The sequence below is a fragment of the Coregonus lavaretus genome (genome assembly GCF_964263955.1).
Source record: "Coregonus lavaretus genome assembly, chromosome: 2".
Taxonomy (NCBI): domain Eukaryota; kingdom Metazoa; phylum Chordata; class Actinopteri; order Salmoniformes; family Salmonidae; genus Coregonus; species Coregonus lavaretus.
Genome location: NC_139989.1, coordinates 36,923,299 through 36,943,913, shown reverse-complemented (window position 1 = coordinate 36,943,913; position 20,615 = coordinate 36,923,299). Strand labels below are relative to the sequence as shown.

The 20,615-nt window shown below is 44.1% G+C and overlaps 1 protein-coding gene across 2 annotated transcripts in view; it reads right to left on the bottom strand.

Annotated features, from left to right (window-relative positions):
- Positions 1–672: 672 nt before the first annotated feature.
- LOC311143660 (rap guanine nucleotide exchange factor-like 1) overlaps positions 673–20,615 on the bottom strand; it is a 40,474-nt gene continuing 20,531 nt past the window's right edge. Inside the window, exons 3-15 of one of the 2 annotated variants that reach the window (XM_084179530.1) lie at positions 18,655–18,805; positions 17,898–17,995; positions 17,237–17,349; positions 16,782–16,949; positions 16,299–16,396; positions 15,948–16,070; positions 15,613–15,791; positions 15,318–15,408; positions 14,805–14,855; positions 14,491–14,578; positions 7,907–7,971; positions 7,688–7,742; positions 673–2,769 (exon numbers count right to left, since the gene is read on the bottom strand). In XM_084179530.1, coding sequence (XP_084035656.1) covers positions 2,645–2,769; positions 7,688–7,742; positions 7,907–7,971; positions 14,491–14,578; positions 14,805–14,855; positions 15,318–15,408; positions 15,613–15,791; positions 15,948–16,070; positions 16,299–16,396; positions 16,782–16,949; positions 17,237–17,349; positions 17,898–17,995; positions 18,655–18,805 — 1,405 coding nt within the window. In that variant the 3' untranslated portion in view covers positions 673–2,644. Of the gene's footprint in view, positions 2,770–7,687; positions 7,743–7,906; positions 7,972–14,490; positions 14,579–14,804; positions 14,856–15,317; positions 15,409–15,612; positions 15,792–15,947; positions 16,071–16,298; positions 16,397–16,781; positions 16,950–17,236; positions 17,353–17,897; positions 17,996–18,654; positions 18,806–20,615 lie in introns of both variants that reach the window. The other variant, XM_084179529.1, reaches the window with a different exon arrangement.

The following is a 20,615-nucleotide window of genomic DNA, read 5'->3' as shown; positions in this document are numbered from 1 at the left end:
ATAGGGTTGGGGACCGTTCCATCATGATAGGACAATATTTATAATTCATTTAAAAATGTATATCCCATATCTGCACAAAATTGAAAGCCCTCTGTCATATTGGTTTACTTACCCTGTAAGCAGTTTATGGACAAGGTGTGACCATGCTTTGGTTCTGTTTACCCGGCCACTGTATCAAATGATAACTTTCTAGCATTTGTGGCACAAATCCAATGCAAGTCAATGCTACCTATATTAGCATTTTCAGTTTTCATGTCCAAATCCATCCTAAAGTACCTAAAAAATGATTCACTCAATTAAGTTACTTAAATTAGTTGGAGTAACTGATCAATTTGAATAGGGTCAAATGTGCTTTTCTAAACCCCTGCTCTGTATGCGGGGCGGCAGGTAGCTTAGTGGTTAAGAGCGTTGTGCCAGTAACCGAAAGGTCGCTGGTTCTAATCCCCGAGCCAACTAGGTGAAAAATCTGTCGATGTGCCCTTGAGCAAGGCACTTAACCCTAATTGCTCCTGTAAGTCGCTCTGGATAAGAGCGTCTGCTAAATAATGTAAATGTAATGTAAATGTATGTGTGGCGGCTCTGCGAGCCAATACGGTATGTTTTAAGTGTAAAATTGAGAAAAGAGGCAGTAACCAAGGTTAAATTACAGAATAAACCAACAGCACACAGGTGTCATCAGAAGAGGCTTTATTTAGGTGCGTAGTAACTGAGGCCAGAGTGAAGGGCCTCCCCATGGTAAAAAGGAGCAGATCGACTCCCAAACCCTCAGCCCCTACCTCCTAAACAGGTGATAGGTGTTAGCAATATAGTGAATATTCCATCTAGCCCATCACAGGGCAAGGTGGAGGTATTACCACATTACCACCTATCCAATTCTCCCAGATCTACACATTGCCTAGGGGTTAAGGGTGGGTTTGATACAACTCGTCGGATATAACCTTGGGCCACGTCTAATGACACATCTGAGTTTCAGGAGAGATGACTGTAAACACTGACTTCTGTACAAAAACAAAACCCCACGCGAGTCAAGATCCCCCACCCCAGCCCACCCAGTCTCGCTTAAGAAAACCAAAAAACAACAGAAGAAATATGCTGTACAATTCATCAATTCACCTCAACTACAGTAGCAGACTCAATTTCTGTCTCCATTTACACCCGTTCTCAGATTTACAAAACAAATAAAAGAATCTCCTTGCATCTTACATAAAATAGAGTCTCCATATTATTTAGCTATTTACACGTAGAATATTTACATTACAGCTTTATCGTACAGGCATTGCCAGGCAGCCCTCCGCGAAGGTCGTGACCCAGGGATCCTGAGAGAGTCGCAGGCAAACAAGTGGTGTCAGCGTCACTGGGTCCAGTTGTTCAACTCCATTAATTAATCAATCAATCAGCATATTAGAAACTCTGGTGCAGTACAAGTGGCCATGATGATGGTACCATGCCTATAGAATAAAACGGGCCTTGGTTCTTTTGTTGAGAGTTCTGCGACAATGGCTTTGTTAAATTGCAATACAAATTATATTGAACTGAACATTTTATATAATCACAAACAATTCTCATGCTGTATTTATCCTCATTGAAATGTGCCCTGAGGTCAGGCAAAAGTGCTTTGTTGATACAAATATGTTGGCCTGCCATCATCTGTACATAAAGAAGGGTTTGTCTTGTGATGGTGAACCTGAGGCCTCAGTCTGAACCCCTCAAAGGGTGGGATTATCAAGAGCTGTCAATCAACAACTGACTCAACCAATGAGAGAGCTCTTTGATGTGGGGAGCCAATAAGCCTGCAGCACATCATGGGGTTCAGAGACTTTTCATTCCACCATCACCCGGAATACAACGTCTTCTTGTGTCACGGTGGAAGCTTTTGTTCAGAGGTATAAACTCCGGGTTAATTTTAGCCCAGAAGTACTAGTATAAACTAGTATAGGAGTATATTTTATATTATCCAACTGTCACTGACTCGCTGAGGGCTGTCGGTGGTAAGTGCCCATGTTGGCTAGAGGGGAGGGGTCAAGAGTTAGGTTAGAGGTCACGGGGTTAGATTGTCTCACGTCTGAGTAGTTCACAGAGAAAAGGTGGGACAATAGCAAAGCCGGCCTTTCCCCATTTGGGCTAACCATCCTGGTTTGGGTAAGTTCAGAAAGGTTCAGTTGGGGAAGCGGGTTTGGTGGCAGTGCAAACTGGACAGGCTTCACTTGGACGTGAAAGCAGAAGCATGACTTGGTGTTGGAGAAACAAAAACAAATCAAACAAAAGTTTACTATTCATCCATCCTCATCTTCTGTACAAAATGGCTGTCCAATCTGCTACTCAAGTCAGTCCTGAAACCTCCTGCCCTCCTCACACATAAACACGCTCAAAGTCACACCACACGAACAAGGCTTCAAAGAAAAGAGTTCCAGTCATTTTTCTCAGCCGTTTCCAGCAGTCTGAGTATTGTACACAAAATCAGCGGTGGCTTGTGACAAGCTGGCCGGGAGGGGGGCAAGGTTACAAAGATGGCTAGCTGATTCGTCCAATCAGAGTTGAGGGCATTGAAGAGGGCAGAGTTGCAGTGGAGAAGGGGGGGGGGTATGGTGGGTCTGGGGGCGATCTCCCTCTTTCTCGTCCCTCTCCCACTCATGCAAGCTTTCTCTCACATGTCTTTGGGCTCCAGCTTGCAGGACATTTCAAAGAGCAGGTTCTGATTGTCGATGACCTGCAGCTGGCGAACGTAGGCCTTGGTCTGGAGGTGAGAGGGGGAAGGCTCCGCATCCAGAGCTACGAGAGAGAGAGAGAGGTCAGTTCATTAGTTAAACATACCCCCAACTAAATCATTTGTGCAGTAATCATATTCACCCCCATAGATCAGGGTTCCCCAACTGGCGGCCCGCGGGTCAAATATACACTACCGTTCAAAAGTTTGGGGTCACTTAGAAATGTCCTTGTTTTTGAAAGAAAATCAATTTTTTTGTCCATTAAAATAACATCAAATTGATCAGAAATACAGTGTAGACATTGTTAATGTTGTAAATGGCTATTGTAGCTGTGAACGGCTGGTTTCTAATGGAATATCTACATAGGGGTACAGAGGCCCATTATCAGCAACCATCAGTCCTGTGTTCCAATGGCACGTTGTGTTTGCTAATCCAAGTTTATAATTTTAAAAAGACTAATTGATTATTAGAAAACCCTTTTGCAATTATGTTAGCATAGCTGAAAACTGTTGTGCTGATTAAAGAAGCAATAAAACGGGCCTTTTTGAGACTAGTTGAGTATCTGGAGCATCAGCAATTGTGGGTTCGATTACAGGCTCAAAATGGCCAGAAACAATTAACTTTCTTCTGAAACTTGTTAGTCTATTCTTGTTCTGAGAAATGAAGGCTATTCCATGCGAGAAATTGGTAAGAAACTGAAGATCTCGTACAACGCTGTGTACTACTCCCTTCACAGAACAGCGCAAACTGGCTCTAACCAGAATAGAAAGAGGAGTGGGAGGCCCCGGTGCACAACTGAGCAAGAGGACAAATACATTAGAGTGTCTAGTTTGAGAAAGATGCCTCACAGGTCCTCAACTGGCAGCTTCATTAAATAGTACCCACAAAACACCAGTCTCAACGTCAACAGTGAAGAGGTGACTCCGGGATGCTGACCTTCTAGGCAGAGTTGCAAAGAAAAAGCCATATCTCAGACTGGCCAATAAATATAAAATATTTTCTACATTGTAGAACAATAGTGAAGAAGTCAAAACTATGAAATAATGCATATGGAATCATGTAGTAACCAAAAAAGTGTTAAACAACTCAAAATATATTTTAAATAGCCACCCTTTGCATTGATTCCAGCTTTGCACACTCTTGGCATTCTCTCAACATGCTTCATGAGGTAGTCACCTGGAATGCATTTCAATTAACAGGTGTGCCTTGTTAAAAGTTAATTTGTGGAATTTCTTTCCTTCTTAATGCGTTTGAGCCAATCAGTTGTGTTGCGACAAGGTAGGGGTGGTATACAGAAGATAGCCCTACTTGGTAAAAGACCAAGTCCATATTATGGCAAGAACAACTCAAATATGCAAAGAGAAATCACAGTCCATCATTACTTTAAGATATGAAGGTCAGTCAATCCAGGAAATTTCAAGAACTTTGAACGTTTCTTCAAGTTCAGTCGCAAAAACCATCAAGCGCTATGATGAAACTGGCTCTCATGAGGACCACCACAGGAAAGGAAGACCCAGAGTTACCTCTGCTGCAGAGGATGAGTTCATTAGAGTTAACATTCAGAGTTCAAGTAGACACATCGCAACATCAACTGTTCAGAGGAGATTGCGTGAATCAGGCCTTCATGGTCGAATTGCTGCAAAGAAACCACTACTAAAGGACACCAATAAGAAGAGACTTGCTTGGGCCAAGAAACACAAGCAATAGACTGGTGGAAATCTGTCCTTTGGTCTGAAGAGTCAAAATTTGAGATTTTTGGTTCCAACCGCCGTGTCTTTGTGAGACGCAGAGTAGATGAACGGATGATATCCGTATGTGTGGTTCCCACCATGAAGCATGTAGGTGGAGGTGTGGGGGTGCTTTGCTTGTGACACTGTCGTGATTTATTTAGAATTCAAGTCACACTTAACCAGCATGGCTACCACAGCATTCTGCAGCGATACGCCATCCCATCTGGGACTATCATTTGTTTTTCAACAGGACAATGACCCAAAACACACCTCCAGGTTGTGCAAGGGCTATTTGACCAAGAAGGAGAGTGATGGAGTACTGTATCAGATGACCTGGCCTCCACAATCACCCGACCTCAACCCAATTGAGATGGTTTGGGATGAGTTGGACCGCAGAGTGAACGAAAAGCAGCCAACAAGTGCTCAGCATATGTGGGAACTCCTTCAAGACTGTGGAAAAACATTCCAGGTGAAGCGGGTTGAGAGAATGCCAAGAGTGTGCAAAGCTTTCATCAAGGCAGAGGGTGGCTACTTTGAAGACTCTAAAATCTAAAATATATTTTGATTTCTTTAACACTTTTTTGGTTACTACATGATTACATGTGTTATTTCATAGTTTTGATGTCTTTACTATTATTCTACAATGTAGAAAATAATAGCCATAAAGAAAAACCCTTGGATGAGTAGGTGTGTCCAAACTTTTGACTGGTACTATATATATATATATATATATATATATATATATATATATATATATATATATATATATATATATATATATATAATTATTTTTTAATATATTTTTTTCTGGGGGGACATAAGTCTGTAAAAACATCAGGAAATCAGCTCCAAGTGATTTAAATTTAAGAAATCCATTCCCAAGTATTCCCACTCATGATCGTATTCACGTTTTAAATGATTATGTTTTAGTCAAACATATCTGTTTGGGATTCTTGCGGTCAATTTGCAGTCAACATATTATTTGTAGTTATGTTCTGGCCCCCCTACCATTCGCTAAAGAAAAAAATCGGCCCGCGGCTGAATCTAGTTGATGATCCCTGCGCTAGATGGTAGTGTAACACCCAGAGAAGCTGCTGTTGCATGCAATGTCCTAACCTCACCACCGGGCGGCGGCAGACAACCCACTATTTCCACTTGACCTAACTAGAGGATCGCAGCAGCATCTGCTCACGACGAGCCCACACAATGCAGCAGGCAGAGAAACTGGTTTGATTCAGTTCTAACCAACAGCAAAACACTCCTTTTGTCAGGCAGGCTATCAATAGCCACAAATTGTCCTTTCCCATTCTGGGCGCAGCAAATCCTCCCTGGATGCGTCGTCATCCTCCTCTGTGCCACCATCACCACAGCAGCAGCAATCTATAGGATTACATGGCCATTTACTCCTGAGCCCAAAGGGCCATTTTGAAGCTATTCCCTTTGGGGGGTTTTCAATGGGTTTGTGAACGTGGTTTATGCCCGACTGTAGCCTCTACCTGTCGGAGAACACAGGGTTAAATGTCTCCCTCTGTGCTCTAGCACGCTAAGCAGAAGTAACCTATACTTAATGGAATGAAATGACCATTGGCAAAGTCACAGGTGGACAGAGAGAGATAGAGAGAGAGAGGGATAAAAAAAAGAGAGATGGGGAGATTATGAAAAAGAGAGGGATAGAGTTGAGGGGGTAATTCAAAAGAGAGACCGCTGCGGTCATCCAACGAGGTACTTTGTGATACATTCCATACAGTCCATTAGGGTACAGTGGTAATCTCAGACAATGTACTGCCATAACTAAGCCCTCTAGGATTTACGCATCTAAGCACAGATTCATTATAGCACTGTGTACAATATAATACAGCTCTAAAAAGGGTTTCAGTACTTCCTGTAACTGGTCTGAGTATCCTGAATGAAGGCTATGGAATATTTCAGGGTTAAAATAAACCCATTTTGAGAAACCCCGAGTGAAAATAAACCCCATTTTGCTGCTTTCATGTAGAAGCTATTCAACTTCAGGTTCTACACACCACAGTTCCGTCAAGTCTTGTTTGTGTCCTTTACATCACAAAGGAGCTTAAGCCTTGGAAGCCAGGTGAATAAACTTGTCATCTAATTGACAGAAGTTGTGTAACTAGATCTAAAGTGAAATACAACAAAAAAAACATTAACCCTGGCTTAGGCAACATTATGCAATGTTTAAGGTCATGGTATGATGTGAAGCCGTGAGGCTTGGCTCTGGTCTCATGTTTCAAGTTTTAATGTCATGTACACAAGTACAGTGAAATGCCTTTCTTGTAAGCTTCAAACCCAACAATGCTTTAATCAATATCAAATGTAGCACTAAAAAGAACATACGGTACGGTGAAGAATCTTCAGCTGGTATAAACCTCTATATGTTGTGTTGTATGTAGGTATGCCAAGTTGCTGATGTGCTGTGAAACTTGTCTTTATGCCCCTTGTCAATAAATATACAGAAATAAGAGGGTGGTGATGGACAATGTTCTACTGGGTTATTGAGTGTCTTTGCGTAGTCTTATATTATGTCAGTCTTCTCTTGTGTGTGTTGATTGTGTAACAGCCTTAGAAGGATTTGTGTGAAACATCAATGGCCTTAGTGTGGCTGACAGTGTCGTGCTTTACTCAAACTAATGAGTGTAAGGCACGGATTGTGAAATGTCTCTGAGTAGTGCACTAGCACGATACAAATTAATTACACTGACTCTTGGGGATGCTGGCTCTAAAAATTGTGGACCAGGCTGTGAGATATGTTATGTAACAATGATAGTGATATTGAGTGTTAAGCATGCTAGACTATGCAATAACAACATTATTGAGTGTTTACCATGTCATGCTATGTGATAATAATGATATTGAACATTTAACATGCTAGGTTGTGTGATAACCATATCACAGTGTTTTGAGCTGTACTCTGTGTGCTTATATAATGTTATTGGGTGTTTATGAACACTAGGCTATGTAATGAATGATAATGTTAAAGTGTTTACCTCAACGTAATGGAGTGGTTAGCACGCAAGGCAGTTTGTCAGACAGTAATATCATTATGTGTTGAGCATGCCTGTGTGTGTGTGTGTGTGTGTGTGTGTGTGTAGTGGTAGTGAATGGCGGTTGTGTGATTGAACGGCCCTGAGGGCTGTGCTGTTCTAAACAGACGGCAGGGTGGAGCTCTGCTCCTTCAAGACTATTCTTCACAGACAGGTGTGCCTGTGGAGGGGGGGTGTGGCCATGAATGCTTACCTAGTTGAGAGCTCCTGTACCGTCTGATGCTCCTCACCATCTCTGCCACTTTATGCTGGAAGAGAGAGGAGACACGTGTCCTTAGTACATGTGTAGTAAGACAGTACTCAGGGAATTCAGGGATGGTAACTGGTTGACCAGGGAATCACGCTGATTGTGCCGAATAGAAAATACTTGTATTTCTTTGGCTATTCTGTCAATGGCTGAAAGTATACTCACCATCTTCTCAAAATTGACCAGCTCCCCATGAAACGACTTGCAGCTCTCGTGGAGGAAAGTCAGGTCTGAGAGAGGGAGAAGAAAGAGAGGGAGAAGAAAGAGAGGGAGAAGAAAGAGAGAGAGAGAAGGATAACAAGGGAGACAGAGACAGAGAGAGAGAGACAGAGACAGAGACAGAGAGACAGAGACACAGAGAGACAGAGAGAGAGAGAGAGACAGAGAGAGAGAGACAGAGAGAGAGAGACAGAGAGAGAGAGAGAGACAGAGAGAGACAGAGACAGAGACAGAGACAGAGAGAGAGAGAGAAAGGTAAACACACTGTGAAGGCAGGGAACAGTTATGTAATGGCTTGTCGACACTCGCCCCAGCGGCTGCCCTTGTCTACCGGTGCTTTAGCCCACAGACGGAGGAGAGGTAGGACCGAGAGAGAGACAAACCAAAGAGTCACAATCCGTGATCCCTCAATAGGAACTGGAATTTGCGGGTGCTGGGTGAAGGGGGGGGCATGTTTAATCGAGACCCAAACCCCAGTCAGGAGGAATGTTCTGAATGCTGCCGATGGCGCTCGACCTGGGGAGGGAGGGTGTGTGTATGTGTTTGCGTGTGTGTGGTGGAGGGAGGGAGGAGGTGAGGCGATACGCTTATGTGACCTTTTTCACCTCTGGACTAAGATGCTGTGAGAGGAGCTTGATGTGCTGTACACTGGACAGCAGGCGCACCTTCTCTTCCGAACCGACACACATATTTAAACACACACAGCAGATGCACTTTGCTAACCAACTCTCTATCACACACACATGCATGCAATCTCGTACGCACGCACACACAGCAAACATATGCATCTTCCTCCCTCACTCCCCCACCACCACCCACACACAGAAAGAAGTCAGATGCACCTTACTCTTCAACACACACACACGCCTGCTTGAACAGTTAGTTATTTAACCACGGAGACGAACGGCCAAAGGCTATCATTCTGAACCAGGGAGCCTGGTACCAGGAAGCCCTCACGGAGCTGTCAGGTCATGCACAGTAATACACTCCTGCTATAACATAACATCCATAACATTTTGAAAATGCTTCACCTTGCCACCCAGGTCAGAGTGAAATATGACAGAGAAGGATGAGGTTGTACTAGTGTTTCTCAGAATTTCTCCCCTATTTGGAAGCTAGGTGAATTGCAACAGCAATAGGCTGCATTCAAAACAAATCTCCTCCTTAGCCCATTGAGCTTGAGTCTTTTATTTTTACTTTTGGTCCACCAGCTTCAAACAGCTGTAAAAACTATATTTTTTGTTATTGAAAATATATTTCACAGCGATTTAGATGGTACAATGATTCCCTACAGTATTCAGTGCTTGTTTTCCCAAACTGAAATTGAGCGAACAGTGTAGAATATTAGTAACCAGGACATGACGGAGTGATTTCAACATGACCTCGTTTCCACTAGATAACACAGCCAAAAAGTCTAAATCAGCTTTCCCATTTTGACAACAGTTGCCGCTCCTGCGGGATAAATCAATAGACGAATATCACAGCCAATCACAACACTGGCGGGTATGTTATATTGTAAAACACAATCATTCCACTATTACTGCAGATATATTATGGACATTTTCTGATGCAGATATTTTAAAAAGATCCTATTTGTTGCACCATTAAGAAACATTCAGTAATACATATAGCAATGCTTATGCAGTATGGTGTTTAACCTGCTAGCCAGCAGTTGTGTGTCTTATCCATAGAGAATGATAGAGTACTCTAGTGCCCAAAAGCCTGTTTTAGCATGGGCAGCGCCATTGAGGACTTACACCCTTTTGTAGTCAACTGGGTGGGACTTCCTATGGGTTACTGTACCTTGTCCATAGACTGCTTACAGGGTAAGGAAACCAATGTGTTATTTCATAATTTGGATGAACTATCCCTTTAAGGTAGGATCACATAATTCTATCCAGGTCATCAAGAGGGATGAGCCAATTAATTATACTAGTGCACAAACATTCCATAACTGCAGGTGGCAGTAAATCACTAACCTTGGCTTTATACCTGTTCAAACAACACACTCCAGGTGGCAGTATGGACCCTTTCAGTTTGTTTACCAACTCATCGAAGTAGTACAAGAAGAGAATTGACTACTACAAAATGGAGATGGCCTGAATGGCGCTGCCTGTGCACTCACAGACGCTATAATGGAACAGATACAAACATGAGTCCTCTATCATTCTCTATGGTTCCATTATGAAAAAGTGGAAGCATCTAGCTTTGAAAGGAATCGACCTGGTAGCCATTGGAGTTGGTTTTTACAGTATGTACATTGTCTTGTACGTTTGTCTGTACATTTGTCTTGTTTAAGTTTATGGTTGTCTGTAGCTCAGTTGGTAGAGCATAGTAACTGCAACACCAGGATAGTGGATTTGATTCCCGGGACCACCCAAACGTAAAAAATGTACGCACACATGACTAAGTCGCTTTGGATAAAAGCCTCTGCTAAATGGCATATATTATTATTTTCATTAACATTTTAGTAATTTAGCAGACGCTCTTATCCAAAGCGACTTACAGTAGTGAGTGGATACTGTAAAAAAAAATTGGTCCCCCGTGGGAATCGAACCCACAACCCTGGCACCATGCTCTACCAACTGAGCCACATTATTATATTACAGTACCCCAAACCATTCTGTGATTCTATTTGACCATTGGGGATAACAACTGCATAAAATACTACAATGTTAGATTGAATTGTCTTAGAAAGGGAGAGACTTGAGTGCTTGGGGCAGCCCTGTATGGGGAACTAGGAGCAGGTGTTATTCTTAGCTTGACATTATATCAGAGCCGGGTATACACAGCTTTCAGATATAAAACATTCCACACATGTTTTTGGTGTCTAAGTGACATTGACAAGAGATTTGACAAAGAGAAGCTTTTACACCCAAGGGGGAGGAGAAATGGACAGAGAGCAAGAGAGAGTGAGACAAGCACACACTAAGTCTAACATACCACACAGCAAGTACATTTCACACACAGTATTATATGGTGTAGAATAATGCAAGTATACACTACCATTCAAAAGTTTGGGGTCACTTAGTAATGTCCTTGTTTTCAAAAGAAAAGCTATTTTTTATGTCCATTAAAATAACATCAAATTGATCAGAAATACAGTGTAGACATTGTTAATGTTGTAAATGGCTATTGTAGCTGGAAACGGCAGATTTTTAATGGAATATCTACACAGGCGTAAAGAGGCTCATTATCAGCAACCATCAGTCCTGTGTTCCAATGACACATTGTGTTTGCTAATCCAAGTTTATCATTTTAAAAGGCTAATTGATCATTAGAAAACCCTTTTGCAATTATGTTAGCACAGCTGAAAACTGTTGTTGATTAAAGAAGCAATAAAACTGGCCTTCTTGAGACTAGTTGAGTATCTGGAGCATCAGCAATTGTGGGTTCGATTACAGGATCAAAATGGCCAGAAACAAATAACTTTCTTCTGAAACTCTTCAGTCTATTCTTGTTCTGAGAAATGAAGGCAATTCCATGCGAGAAATTGCCAAGAAAATGAAGATCTCGTACAACGCTGTGTACTACTCCCGTCACAGAACAGAGCAAACTGGCTCTAACCAGAATAGAAAGAGGAGTGGGAGGCCCCGGTGCACAACTGAGCAAGAGGACAAATACATTAGAGTGTCTAGTTTGAGAAACAGACGCCTCACAGGTCATCAACTGGCAGCTTCATTAAATAGTACCCGCAAAACACTAGTCTCAACGTCAACAGTGAAGATGCGACTCCGGGATGCTGACCTAGGCAGACTTGTAGTAACCAAAAAAGTGTTAAACAAATCAAAATATACTTTATATTTGAGATTCTTCAAAGTAGCCACCCTTTGCCTTCATGACAGCTTTGCACACTCTTGGCATTGTCTCAACCAGCTTCACTTGGAATGCTTTTTCCAACAGTCTTGAAGGAGTTCCCACATATGCTGAGCACTTGTTGGCTGCTTTTCCTTCACTCTGTGTCCAACTCATCCCAAACCATCTCAATTTGGTTGAGGTCGGGAGATTGTGGAGGCCAGGTCATCTGATGCAGCACTCCATCACTCTCCTTCTTGGTAAAATAGCACTTACACAGGTGGTGTGTTGGGTCATTGTCCTGTTGAAAAACAAATGATAGTCCAACTAAGCCCAAACCAGATGGGATGGCGTATCGCTGCAGAATGCTGTGGTAGCCATGCTGGTTAAGTGTGCGTTGAATTCTAAATAAATCACAGACAGTGTCACCATCAAAGCACCCCCACAGCATAACACCTCCTCCTCCATACTTTACGGTGGGAACTACACATGCGGAGATCATCCGTTCACCCACACCGCGTCTCACAAAAGACACGGCGGTTGGAACCAAAAATCTCAAATTTGGACTCCAGACCAAAGGACAGATTTCCACCGGGCTAATGTCCATTGCTCGTGTTTCTTGGCCCAAGCAAGTCTCTTCTTATTATTGGTGTCCTTTAGTAGTGTTTTTTTTGCAGCAATTCGACCATGAAGGCCTGATTCACACATTCTCCTCTGAACAGTTGATGTTGTGATGTGTCTGTTACTTGAACTCTGTTAAGTATTTATTTGGGCTGCAAATTCTGAGGCTGGTAACTCTCTAATGAACTCATCCTCTGCAGCAGAGGTAACTCTGGGTCTTCCATTCCTGTGGCGGTCCTCATGAGAGCCAGTTTCATCATAGCGCTTGATGGTTTTTGTGACTGCACTTAAAGAAACTTTTGAAATGTTCCATATTGACTGACTTTCATGTCTTAAAGTAATGATGGACTGTCGTTTCTTTTTGCTTATTTGACCTGTTCTTGCCAAATTGGGCTGTCTTCTGTATACCACCCTACCTTGTCACAACACAACTGATTAACTCAAACGCATTAAGAAGGAAATAAATTCCACAAATTAACTTTTAAGAAGGCACACCTGTTAATTGAAATGCATTCCAGGTGACTACCTCATGAAGCTGGTTGAGAGAATGCCAAGAGTGTGCAAAGCTGTCATCAAGGCAAAGGGTGGCGATTTGAAGAATCTCAAATATAAAATATATTTTGATTTGTTTAACACTTTTTTTGGTTACTACATGATTCCATGTGTTATTTCATAGTTTTGATGTCTTCACTATTATTCTACAATGTAAAAAATAGTAAAAATAAAGAAAAACCCTTGAATGGAGTAGGTGTTCTAAAACGTTTGACCTGTAGTGTACAGTGTGTAACCAATCTATTATCACAGTGATGAATACAGCTAGCCTATAGAATAATGGTAGTGATATTTGGTTGATCCAATTTCTGGACAGATCCAATTCTTTGTTAATCTAAAGAAATATGAGAATTCCCTTGCCTTGAAATTATTAGATTTGAAAGAGGGAGGAATGGAGAAAAAAGGGAGGGAGGTCAGGGTGGAAGGAGGAAGGGGGTAGAGCTCATTATGGAGCTGACCACCTGTGGAGGTGTGTGTTCTCAAAGCATAGAAATGAATGCCATCTGGTTATGTTGATAGACACGGTCCCATGCGGAGTTAAAAGGGTGTGAGAGTGGGAGAGAAAGGAAATGAAAGAGAGGAGTGAGAAAATGGCTTTTCTTCGATAATGAGGGACTTCTGTTGTTAAGTTGGAGCGGTAGGTTATGAAGTGCCTCAATGCCGATGTGTGTGTCTCAAGTGTGTGTTCATGTTGCATGTGTGTATGTGTGTGTGAATATGCTGATGTCTTTGTATGTCTGTATATGTAAGTGGATGACTGTGAATGTACAACAGTCTTTATTCATTCCTCAAGAGGATGTATAAATATGTTACATGTAGACTCCAGCATCGGCTACATCTAACATGAAACGAGTATGATCGTTGCATAGCTGTGTTGCCCAGCAGGGAGACAGCATGCTGTGCAGTGTGTGTGTGTGTCTGCATGATGCCCAGCAGGGAGACTCCACACTGAGCTCTGTGTGTGTGTGCAGGGTTGAGGTAGCCTGAGTACTATTCTCTTCAGCTAACATTCCACTGCCATTCCAAATGACAAGGAGTGGCATGTTTGCTAACGAGACTGGTACCCAGGCTAGGGTTGAGGGGGATGGAGAGAGTAACTATGGGTGTTAATTAGCAAGGCGGGGCTCAAAGGCTGCCTTCTAATCACACTACACAGCATCATGCTTGTGTGTGTCTGAGAGAGATGTTATGAGCTCACATCTGGACAACATCTGTGGGGTAAAGTGAGTGTGTGTGTGTTTGAGGGGTGTTGTAGTGGTTTGTGCCCCTGTTTTCAGCACCACACACAAACACAGTGTAGCGTTTCCTCAGCTGTGGTTTGTGTGTGTGTCCATGGCCAGAGAGAGGCCTTGAGTAGCGGCCCGGCGTCACTTATTTAGTCTGTAGTTTGAGCCAATGGCAGCCTGTGTGAATGGGGTGTGTTTTTTAGTGTGTGTGTGTTTTGTATTTATCTTTGTGGTGATGAACATATGCATTTGAGTAGCGTAGAGAGAGAACTAATGTGTTTGCGTGTATTTAATTGCTGTGTGTATAGTGTATGTGTGTGCATGTCTGTGTCTCACCTTTGAGCAGCAGTGGTGTGAAGGGGATGAGAGGGGGTCTGAGGCTGCCCATCAGGTCTCTGTACGACTTGTGGTTCCTGGATGGATCCTGAAAAACAACAACATGTTCACTCACTCACCCTTCACTAAATGTGCCTTATAAATGAACCCATAGCCACATCCTGATTGGGGTAATTTACTTTTTGAGGTCAAAAGACCTCTTTTATAATTCTTGACTGACTGAAATGGAACTGAGCCCAACCCTGATATACAGTAAGCCCATATTATAGGGACCTCCTTAACTGTCCTCTTGGAGACCCCGAACAACCACTCACCGCAATGCTCTCAAACTGCTGGAACTGCTTCCTGAACTTCCCAGGGAGGCCCTGCCACAAACCACAGACAAATAGTCCCCAGAGTTATAAACAAATCCCTACGCCAGTGTCTTTGCTGACGTGTCAGACTTATGTGCATGTTGACTGTGTGTGCATGGAGGGGTGTGTACATTTTTACATTTTAATCATTTAGCAGACGCTATTATCCAGAGCGACTTACAGTTAGTGAGTGCATAAATTTTTCATACTGGCCCCCCGTGGGAATCGAACCCACAACCCTGGCGTTGCAAGCGCCATGCTCTACCAACTGAGCCACAGGAGGTTGGTGGCACCTTAATTGGGGAGGACGGGCTCATGATAATGGTTGGAGCAGAATCAGTGGAATGGTATCAAATACATCAAACACATGGTTTCCATGCGTCTGATGCCATTCCATTTGCTCCGTTACAGCCATTATTATGAGCCGTCCTCCCCTTAGCAGCCTCCACTGGTGTGTATGTGTTTGTGTCTTACCTCCCAGGTGAGGCGAAGGCGGCTGACTGCAGGGTTGTCCAGCCCCAGAACAACAGCTAGGAAGGACAGCAGGTCCTGCTGCTGCTTACACCTGGAGCACATACACACACGTTAGATAAGACAATAACACACTTCACCATAAACTAACCACCATAAACCACACTGTTAGGGAAATAATAACACTACTTATTCTAAACTATTATTGTGGCCTAACACACCATTAAACACATATCATCAATATAGCACACCTAGTTGTAATACGATTCAATAGGACTGACAGACACCCAGAACTCACAGAGCTGCGATCTTGATGAACTTGCGGAGGAGCTGTACCCTCTTGGGCAGCGACTGGCACTGCAGGATCTCGGTGGCGACCCAATGCTGCACCTCGCTGCATCGCTGCAGTACCAGTTCAAGGTTGAGGGGGCGCCAGCGAGCCTGCTCACCGTGGAACACATAGCACACAAACTCCACCTGGACATACGAACGAAGAAACGTACAATAAGTATATAGTATCTAAAATGTAGGTAGACCACACACAGCATAAGTCCTTCTTATCATTGAGAAAACTTTTTTTGCAATTATTTGGCAGAGGCTCCGCCCATACTATAAGCTCCACCAATCACTGACCTCGTGCACGCAGCTGAAGAGCTCCCAGTCGAACACCACAAGCTGAGTGGCTACCTCCTCAGCACTCATGTCATGGAGTTTACTGTCACCGGGCGACCAGTGGATCTCCTCAGGTAAGGGAAGCTAAAGAGAAACAAAAAAATTTAAGGAGTCTTACCAGAGAAGCTTTGGACTAAAGCGCCCTTCATTGTTTCATCTCCTTATCTTCTTTTTTTCTTCTATTGGTAACTTTATGAGAACAATAATGAATCAAATGTAAACAAAGTTGTTTAGTACTATCCAAAATGGCTCCCAGCCAGGGGTTTTCGATCCTCTCCATTGTTTAGTGGTGACTCGTGCTCTAGGACTCACCAAGCTTTCCAGCTCGGAGGGCTCGCAGGCAAACAGGTGAGTGTTTACTCCCAGGGTGGTGAAGACCGCCTCGTCGCTAGGCCGGAAAGCGGCCTTCTCTGAGAACACAGAAACATAGATGAGCCCACACATCAGCACACACGCAATGGATTAAGTAGAGATACCAGCAACACATAACAAAAAGCACACAAGAGACACACCAGAACATCAACAAACTGTTTTCATCTCAATAAGTCAGTTTGGCAGCTTAGCTCCAAGCAGTGGTGGGTAGTCATTTGTAGATTTAAATCTAAACCTCATTTGTGGATGGAAGCATCGCTGTTCAAACAATCATGTCAAAGCTTGCATTTTCTGATTGGGTGTTTTAGTTGTTGCTGTGTTTTTTTTTTCTGCAGATGGAACTCAAATCAAAAGTAGGCATAGCGAGAAGTAATCATAGGTTTAATGTATACAGTATCGGTGTGTATCTCTGTGTGGTCCTACCCCCGGCGGAGGTGACAGCCACCAGCAGCAGGTTGCCAGGTTGGGTTGGCTGGTCTTCGCTGTACAGCAGCTTCTCCCTGACTAGCGCCAGGATCTCCCCCACGCGGCACGACAGACGGCTGCGGATCGTCACGTACGAGTGGTCTGGTGTGTACACCCTGCAAAAGACTGAACACACACAGCCTTTTTAACTTCACCCACATGGCTCTAGTGTGTACAAAATCTGTCCCATATCCTCATATATATCTGTTACCATCTGTTGGCCTGCATCTGAAGACCTTAAAAGGAAAATACCACCCAAAACCAATCTTTCTGTATTTTGTTCATTAGTCCACTTTTGATACAGTCCCAAAATGTTTTGCAAGTGAGCAATGACGTTTTCAAGATATAGAACTTTCAAAATACAGAAAGTGTCACAGTATGATGCGTTTTGCATCACATCCTGTCTCACTCACTCTCATCTGAGCCCCGGAAGGCCTCTCTGGGCTGCAGACAGGCATCGATGCGGCGGAAGTGGCGGAAAAGAGGACGGACCTGCTTCTTCCGAATCTCCTTGTCCTCCTCTGAGCTGCTTAGGAAAACACAGTAGACAGTCTGTCAGTCTATGCATCCTTTCAAAGCCAGCTAGTTTGTAATTGGGTGTGATGACTTGTGTGCTACGGTGGGATGGATCCAAAGGTCTGTATGTACCGTCGCCTGTAAGTAAGTTGTTTGTAATTAATAAGGGCCAGAGTTCTTTCTTACAAGGTCAGGGTAAACTCCTAGTCCTATTTATAGGGGAAGGCACCACAATAGTTACAGTGCAAGAGAAGCCAGTGTTAGCTAGTAGGCTATAGGAGAAACCAAGGCCATTAAAACAACATATTACGCTAATTAACAGTGATTATTAAACTTGTGCAATAAATGCTTTGACTAAACCAAGAGGAGCGACACAGCAACATCCAGCTGCAATGCCTTTCACAGCCCCGGAATACCAGATAAGCTGTCCCTAGCAGGCTGGTGTCAAAAGACGAGGCTGTGGGCTCGGTGTGTGTGTGTGTGTATGTGTGTGTGTGTATATATATACGTGCATGCGTGCTTGCGTGTGTATCTGGCTGGGGTGGATATGTGACTTACGGGCATTGGAGGATCTCGGTCCAGCGCTGAAGCTTTAGCACGTCTTCCACGAGCTCAGGGAACTGACTGAGTTCTTGGACTGCACACAGATATAGCTCCTGAAGCAGAGGAGAGAAATGACTTTCAGAGAGGGAGTGCACTTTGTGCCTCGGTCTGTGTGTGTTCATTTGTGTCTACCAGCACTGCGTGGGCAGTTGCAGTTTGTCACAAGATGTGCTGACAGAGTATTCTGAGAGAAAGGAGAGATCGAGAGTGAGAAAGAAAGCGAGACAGAACCCTACAGAGAGATAGGTAGACGACAGTGGAGACAGAACAGAGCAGTGGTAGAGGCCAAGGGGTCTGTGTGAAAGAAACCGACAGTGATGTGTTATTAATGTGAATATAGAAGGAAAGGTGGAGGCGGCCAAAAGCCTCATTTCTCAAGGTGTGTTCAGCTGAGTCAGTTCCGTCGCCATGACAACCTAGGGGCCCCAACAGGCTGCTGCCAGAATCAACACTCCACACACAGCTCCCACCCAGAGAGAACACCACAGCACACTGCCTTGGTGCCAGGCTGCTTGGATGGAAGAGCAGGTGTGTGTGTGTGTGTGTGCTTGTAAATTGTGTGTTTAACACTGACGAGTAGTTAGATCTCACGCCATTGTCCTTCAGGATGACTGTTGTGTGTGCGTGTGCGCAAGTGTGTGGTGTGGTGTTTCTGTGTGTATGTGTGCACGCATGTGAATGTGTGTGTTCCGTGTGTGTGCTGGACCAGTACCTTGGGGAAGCTGTTGGACCTCTCGCCCTCTTCCTGCAGCAGTTCTCTGTATGTGTCCAGGTAGCGGAAGGCAACACTCAGCACAGCCTGCTTCCTCTCTGCCCCGTCCCAGCTGGGCCAGCCCTCCCCTGCCTTCCCCTCAACACCAAATCTGAACCCAGAGTCAAGGAGAAACGCCACAGAGACAGAGAGAGAATATCTACTAATGACTGTCATTAGGATATTGATATTGAAGTTGGAGAGACCATGGAAGATATGGAGAAATCATTTGGAGAAAGCTATTTTATACTACTTGTTTACTACACACACACACACACACATAACAAAATTATTTACGTCATACTACCACACTCTTTGTAATTCCATCATAGTTGCACAACATCGGTTGCAAATACCTTCACGCACACACCACACTGACAGAAGGCACACATTAAGATACCACTCACACAAACACATGCAGACGCTCGAAAACACCCTGTAGAAACTCACAGCTGTAGAGCCATGGTCACCTGACACGCATATGGAAAAACACAGTATTTCAGTACAGTGTTCAGAGAGTCAAACAAGCAACTAGTAATTACAGCTTAGCCAGAGCAGAGAGCTGTGTGGTGAAGGCTCTCACAGACACACCCATCCATCGCCCACACTCTCTCCTCTTCCCCTCCAGCTCCCAGCCACAGCACAGCAGGAGGAGAGGAGAGCATCTTAGCAAATAGAGCAGTAAAGAGTTTGAAGAGCTCTGCACAGTGCAGCACAGTCTTTCCACCAGAATGAGTGTGATATTGGGATATTTTGATTCTGTGACTTGAGGTATACCATAACGCGTCTATGTTGGACTCACCACTAAATAGTAGTCATACGTGCGCACGCATGCACACACGGGAAACCTGACATCCTATTCTAAATATAAAAGGGACTACCCACCTGACTCCATGGCTAAATTTAAGGGACTATCCCTGACACCCTCCAATATTTAAGACCACAATCCAAGTCCCCCACAGGCCTGTGACCTACAAACTCACACACTGAACAGTATATACCAATGCCTTGGATGACATTCCAGATCTAGTCATTCTATATCTATGATCCCCTGTTCGCCTGCTTCTCCCAGCAACAGCAACCTAACCCTAAGGCCAGCTGCTGGGTTTATATTGCACTACATTATCTTTGTTCTCTCTGTTCTGTTCTATTGGGTTGTGTTCTATTGCTGGTGTGGGAGTTTGGTCCCAGCCTCCACAATGGCTTGGAGTCCCTCCAGAGCTCTTCAACATAGCCAGGGTTCTGGGCTTTGACCGCTCAGCCACTACGAGTGTAGTGTAGTGTAGTGTAGTGTAGTGTAGTGTAGTGTGTGTGTGTGTGTCTTTTGAGTGTGTGTGAAGGGTCTGGGATGAGTTACTCAGGGAGAGTGAAGTAAAGGGAGGAATTCTCTGTGTTCCTAATGGAAGGGGAGGTAGCTTTTGTTTTCATTTCCAGAAGGAAGCCAAACGTGTTTCCACAACAAAATATCTGATTAGGTTGGATTAGGGCCAGCGAGAGACTGAGGGAGAGGTGTGGATGGAGAGACTGAGGGAGAGGTGTGGATGGAGAGACAGAGAGAGGTGTGGATGGAGAGACTGAGGGAGAGGTGTGGATGGAGAGACTGAGGGAGAGGTGTGGATGGAGAGACTGAGGGAGATGTGTGGATGGAGAGACTGAGGGAGAGGTGTGGATGGAGAGACTGAGGGAGAGGTGTGGATGGAGAGACTGAGGGAGAGGTGTGGATGGAGAGACTGAGGGAGAGGTGTGGATGGAGAGACTGAGGGAGAGGTGTGGATGGAGAGACTGAGGGAGAGGTGTGGATGGAGAGACTGAGGGAGAGGTGTGGATGGAGAGACAGAGAGAGAGGTGTGGATGGAGAGACAGAGAGAGAGGTGTGGATGGAGAGACTGAGGGAGAGGTGTGGATGGAGAGACTGAGGGAGA